At 50.8% G+C, this 5,985-nt stretch overlaps 1 protein-coding gene across 1 annotated transcript in view; it reads right to left on the reverse strand.

Moving 5' to 3' along the window:
• The window catches only part of TMEM72 (transmembrane protein 72), a 6,341-nt gene extending 585 nt beyond the window's left edge, over positions 1-5,756 (reverse strand). The window contains exons 1-4 of the mRNA XM_010136262.1: positions 5,687-5,756; positions 1,561-1,627; positions 1,076-1,147; positions 182-334 (exon numbers count right to left, since the gene is read on the reverse strand). Of these exons, the coding sequence (XP_010134564.1) occupies positions 182-334; positions 1,076-1,147; positions 1,561-1,627; positions 5,687-5,756 (362 nt within the window). The remainder of the gene's footprint in view (positions 1-181; positions 335-1,075; positions 1,148-1,560; positions 1,628-5,686) is intronic.
• Between the last annotated feature and the right edge of the window lie 229 nt (positions 5,757-5,985).

Consider the following 5,985-nt stretch of genomic DNA (forward strand, 5'->3'; position numbering starts at 1 on the left):
GACCCTGGGGAGAAGGCCATGACGGCTGAGGGCTGGGGCAAGGTGAAGATCTTGCCAAGCAGTGCTTGATCTAGCTAGCTCAGCACCATCTGCAATCAGTCCAGCACCCCACACATCCCCACCCTCTCTTGCCCTCGACAGACCATGCTTCTCTTCCACCTGCACTAGTTCCCTCCCCGACACGGGGTCCTCACCAGGGATGGTGACATGCCAGACAAGGACAGGATGCAGGAAGCAAGCCACTGACAGCAGCGTGTATCCCAGGAATTTCTGGAAGCTCCCTGGGCGTCTAGCTCTTTTCCAGAAGGCCTGTGTCAGGGAGTCAGGCTCATATCTGGGGAGAGAAACAGAGGTCCTTGTGGGATGGGGCACCGAGAACATGGCAAGAAGATTTGGACTTAATTGTCACCCATTTAGCTGTGCAGATCCTCACTGGTTTTCCAGCAAACCAGTGTGTTGGTCACAGAAAGTAAGCAAAGCTTGAACCTTTTCCATGGGCAGAAGAGGCCGGGGGCTACATCTGCCAGAGGTCAGCATCTCAAGCCATTTCTCCTTGATCTGTTTGCCCACTTGGCCACTAGCTGAATGCCTATTAGCTGGAGTATGTTGTTGTTGCCTTTAAGTATCAGGTCTTTCGAGTTTATGCTAGAAGACAGAAGAAGTGCTCAGTCTCTGAGCACTGAGAAGTACATGAGGATTTCCTACGTTTTAACTTAAACTTCTGTACTGTCTCTGGGAGGGAGATACAGCTCACCATGGGGATCTGTCTCTTCCCTCAACCCTGATTCCTTGTAGGGCTTCATACTGAGTTTTAAGCAGATGCTGCAGACCAGGGTTTGTCATGCTGATGCTCAGTAAATTATAGAACAAGCTTGGGTTAAATCACAGGTTTATTTGGCTGTGAACGTGGCCCCACTTACCTCCCCCCTGCCTGAGTGCACTTGCCATGGAATTAGGGGCAGGACCTTTGGTTTGGGATTTGCAGTTCAGATAGAGTCTGGTGTTGCCTGTAAGGGGCAAGTTGCCTTAGGGAGGTCCCAGCAAGCCTGGAGAAGACTGGACAGGGTCTACTCACGTGAAGCACATCTCCAGGAACAAACTGATAAAGAAGCAGCCTTCACAGACAGTAACTGCAACCCCTGAAAAACTGAAAGGTGGAGTTGTCAGAGGGGCAGGGTTTGGCTTGAGCATGTTCTCCAGGTAGCAGAAGGGGCATGGAGGGCCAGGATTTACTATCCAGTTCACAACAGAGTCTGTGTGCTGTGGTCTGAACACCCTCTGCTTGGTTGGTTTGTGGAGGAGAGCTCAAAGCCCTGCTGTCCCCAGGGGGTCAATTTGCAGCCAGTGTCACCTCTGGCCTGGGTCTGCAATAGCATGGGTGATGCAGTAGCATCATTTTCTCTAGCAGAAATAGCTTATTTTTCTGAAACCTAAATATGGAAATCTGAATTCTCCAAAGCCTCAGACACTGCTTTCTGCTGCTGTTGCAGTCTAGTCTGATGCTATGCATGGTCAAGTGTGGCACCCCCACCAGCTGAGTTCAAGGGCAAAAATACTCACAGCAGATAGAAAGCCAGGCTTTTGAATTGTCCTTGCTGCAGAGTTTCTACACCCACACCGATCAGCACTAGAAAGAGAAGGTAGGAAAGATGCTGACTGTGGGGTTGGTTCCCGACTCACTGGTGCCTTACCAGCTCCCAAGATCGATGCCTCCATTTCCCCAGGGGCTGGTGAGGTTGCTCCTCCCATGTTGTGCAGCACATTAGCACTGCCAGCACCAGTGATTTATGCTGACGCACCAACCCACGGGGGCCAGAGCTGAATGCTGGCCTTGACATACAGCCCAGAAACTCATCCCATCTGCATCCCTATTACAGCAGCCTTGTCACTGTGTGGGGCTGGGGAGAGGTGCTCTAGGGATACCAGCTGGCCTTGGACATCTGGAGCAGGTGAGCAGCAGTGTCCTTGTGTCCCTTTCATCCCCTGCCGCACTGCTCCGTCACAGCTTCCCTCCCTCTGTCCCATCCACCTCTGCCCCCTCCCCACCCCCTCTGCCCAGGTCCCCCAAGTGCCGCCAGCCTCACTCCCTGCCCTCCCTGCTTGCCCAGGCCTGCTGCACCCAACACGTGGCTGCAGGGCAGCAGGAAACGTGCCCCTGCCTTCACAAAGGGCTGTAGCCATGGCATCGAGATCCTTTTCTAGCCAAACAGAAAAACACATAATGGGAACAGGCAGATTAAAAACAGAGAAGGAACGTCCCCTCAGTAGCCCGGCCAGCACAGCACACTGGTGAGTCAGTTTAAGGGGGATTAAGAGTATTAGTGAGGCTAAAATCTTCCCTGGACTGGCTGGTGGGGGGCAATAGCCTTATGGGAACGTCCCCTCAGTAGCCCGGCCAGCACAGCACACTGGTGAGTCAGTTTAAGGGGGATTAAGAGTATTAGTGAGGCTAAAATCTTCCCTGGACTGGCTGTTGGGGGTCAATAGCTTCAGGGGATGGAAAATTTCCTTCAACATCCTTCAATTCCCCACAAGAATGTTTCCAAAATGGAGCAGAAATGAAGTGCCTTGCACCAGCTGCAGCAAGTTGGTTGGTATGCAGCCGGCTGGTCACGGTGCACAAGTGCCAGCGGCACGGAGCTGAGCAGAGCCCAGGTCTCATGGCCAGGACTTCACAGTAGGCAGTCACTGTACTCATGTCCACACTTGATGTCTCCACATTTCACCAAGCAGTCTCTGCCTATCCACTGGTGCTCAGGAAGTTCACCACCGGTCCTGCTCAGTGCACACTGGCCAAGACGTGAGATGCCGGTTGGCTTCATTTACCTAAGCTGTGGATTGCCCTGATTGGAGAAGAGTACCAGGCTCCCAAAAGAGAGGGATGAAGACCAGTGTCCTTCAAGCCTGCAAGGTGGGTCAATGCTGAAGGTCTGTGCCTGAGCACACAGCTCTCCTGTCCTGGCTGAACAAAGTCTTGCCAGTGTGTTGTCCCCGTGTCACCTGCAGATTTTGGCTCCTGTCAGCCAGGGAACACATGAGGCCCACACACCACCCTCCTCCATGGAGACTGCCTCTCCAGCCCCAAGCAGAGGGGCAGGGAAATCAATCTCATCAGAGCGCTGTGAGGCTGTGTGAGCTGTGTAATCCTACATGCAAAGTATTGTTGTCCTTTGCTATCCCGTGACAGAGGACCCTTCTTTATAATCTTCCCTACAAATGTGGAGTTATTCACTCATTCATTCATTCACTCCTGGTGGATGAATGCAGAATTCAAAAGCTTGATGGTTAACGCTCAAGTCTCTGCTCTGGATGGGGAGGTTTCCTCATTTTGCACAGCTTCTGCTTTATCCACAAAGCTGTTTGGATGAAGAACCTGCAAGAAGCAAAGGCCTGTTTCCAAGGTGTTTGTTTGGACTAGTTGCTGCCTTGATTTGGATCTTATCCAAACCATGTGGCTAAAGGCACATGATTAGGAATTAAATGGTTGAAAGCATGAGAATTAAGACATAAGTAAGGACTCCTAGATGCAGAAATCACAAGGCCTGAAATCTCTGCACTACAGAGATGCCCCAAACACTGCAACAAATCATGGAGCAGTTTGACCACTCTTCACTAACTTGCCATGAGGCTCTGCAGATGGCAGGGCTGTCTGATTTCTCACACGTGAGAACCTTGCAGCCCCATCAGCCATTACACTCCAAGGTCCTGGGGGAAGAGGAGGTTTGTATTGTGTGGGTAATGTTCTCTGTTTGCAAGCAGCTTATGGAGTGGCCAGGCCTTCTCAGAATCAATTAGTGAGGCTTTTGCACTCTCCCTTTCATTGTTTTTCAAACAAAACCCATGGGATTCTCTTCATTGTTTCCATTTCATGCAAAAACCTCACGCACCTCATTCAGGCACTAAACACTGCATCAAGCTGTTTTCTTACTCCACTGAGACACAGAGAAAAATAAAGCAGTGGCATCTCCCATTCTTTACTGGCCCTTTGGGAAAGTCAGGTGATAAGCATCAGAGCTATGGAAAAGCACAGAGATCGGTAGTGTAGCTGTCTACTCTGTGATGCTCAGCAGAAAGACAACTGCACCGCTCATTTCCAGAACTACAAAAAGAGGTGCAGATGATGCAAAATGATGGAAGAAAACAAACAAGAGGGAGAGAGAGATTATATTACACTAAGACACTTTGAGATTTTAAGCTACTTTCTATTTTGCTGTTCTAGCTTTAGTTTTCCCATGGCAACAAGCTATGTTTTCTCCCAGGGAGTCTCTATGAGTTTCCTTGGAGCTTTAAGAGAGAATATGACCACCATGGGGCTTATGTGGGCCTGAGGGGGATGGTGATGGAGAAAGGAAGAGATTTGCATTTTCCGGTTAAAGCTGTGTCCCAACTCCTATCTGTTGCAGTCTCATCATAATGGGCACTTATCTACTGGGAGTTTGTATAAACTCCGAGACTCAAATCTCTGCCCGTTATCAGTTATGTAAAGCACATTCCAGAGCACAGCCTCCAGCGTCCCAGCTGGACTTTCAGTGTCCTTGGGGACCTGCGCTCTCTTCAGCTGACCTGTGTGCTTTCTACAAAAAGCTGACTTGAGCAAAGTGTCTTTCATGGCTGTCTGCGGTTGATAAAGAGAATGCGAGGGTAGAAAGGTCTTCTGTGACCTACTCTGGGGTGTCTGAATCTGAAATTCCCAGGAGGCTGACACAGGAACAACAGGCACCAACTCTAGACACCTCTCACCAGCAACCTCTGGTTCACACCTCCAGCCTACAGGCAAATCAAGCACTTTCATCTCTGCTTTACTGATAGGGAAACTGAGGCAGAGAGCGCTGTCTGTCCTGTCCCACAACAGTGAGTCAGCAGCAGTGCCAGAGTGAACTCCTGAGCCCTCTGTGTTAGCTAGTTTCCCACGTCCCATCCAGAGATGTCCCATGTGAGAGGGTTATTCATCACAGTTCAGTCCTTCTGGGTGAGACACTGTGCCTGAGACATCTGGTTCAAAACACCTACACTTCACCTGAAAATAAGCTCTCAGATGTGTCACCAATCCCAGAGGACGCTGGTCCCAAGCAACCCCTAGCAGTGGGTGAGAGGATGCAGCTAGCCAGATGGGTGAATTTACGATGTTTGTACTGCAGCTATAACCCGAACTTCTTCCTGATCCTGTACCCTGATGGGTTGCTAGAGAGGCAGAGCAGAGCTTTGGCAGTAATTATGCCTTGATGGCTGGGTCCTCTCCATCCTGCATGGCACAGGACATCTCACAGTGACAGCTCAAGTTGCTCTTCCTTCATTTTCACATCCCACAGAGCAGCCTGAAAGTTTTGCACAGCCGTGAGTATTTTCCTCCTCATTCTCATCCACATCTTGCCTGTGCCCATGTCTATTGTACGAGGATATAATTTAGTTTTCTTTTCCAATAGTGCTTTGGCTTGTTCTCTGCTGTACTGAGTGCTGGCTCTTTTCTGATGTCTCACTGTGCCTCCCACAGCATTTGGAAAGAGCCTGGTCAGGCACTCAAAACTCTCTGTCCCTGGGTTCCCAAAGCAAAAGTGAGCAAGTTTCCTCACCCCCCTCGTAGGATGGGGTGGTGGCTGCACCTGGCCAAAGGCAGGGAGATGTCTCAGGAGTCCCAACACACACTCAGTGCCTTTCAGTGCCAATGAAAAAGAGAGGTCACTCCTACCTGCTGCAGTGAAGATGCCAAGCAATCGGCAGGTGTACTCCAGAGCACTCCAAAACGCCTTGTACCGCATGGTGAAGAGATGAGGACTGCGGTGCTGACCAGGCAGAAGCTCCTCTTCAGAGATGCCAACTCACACGTAACCCAGCAGCTCCCAGATGCAGGCAGAGCCTCCCGTGTCCAGGACTAAGTGACCTACCTGAAGGAAAGGGCAAAGCATGCAGGACTGGCCACTGCCACCGGGGCCTCTCAGGGGAGGGTGGTCGGAGAGCAAGCTCCACCACAGGGAACCGGTCCGCGCT

The sequence above is a fragment of the Buceros rhinoceros genome, unplaced genomic scaffold (assembly GCF_000710305.1).
Source record: "Buceros rhinoceros silvestris isolate BGI_N320 unplaced genomic scaffold, ASM71030v1 scaffold4675, whole genome shotgun sequence".
In the NCBI taxonomy this organism is placed as follows: Eukaryota; Metazoa; Chordata; class Aves; order Bucerotiformes; family Bucerotidae; genus Buceros; species Buceros rhinoceros.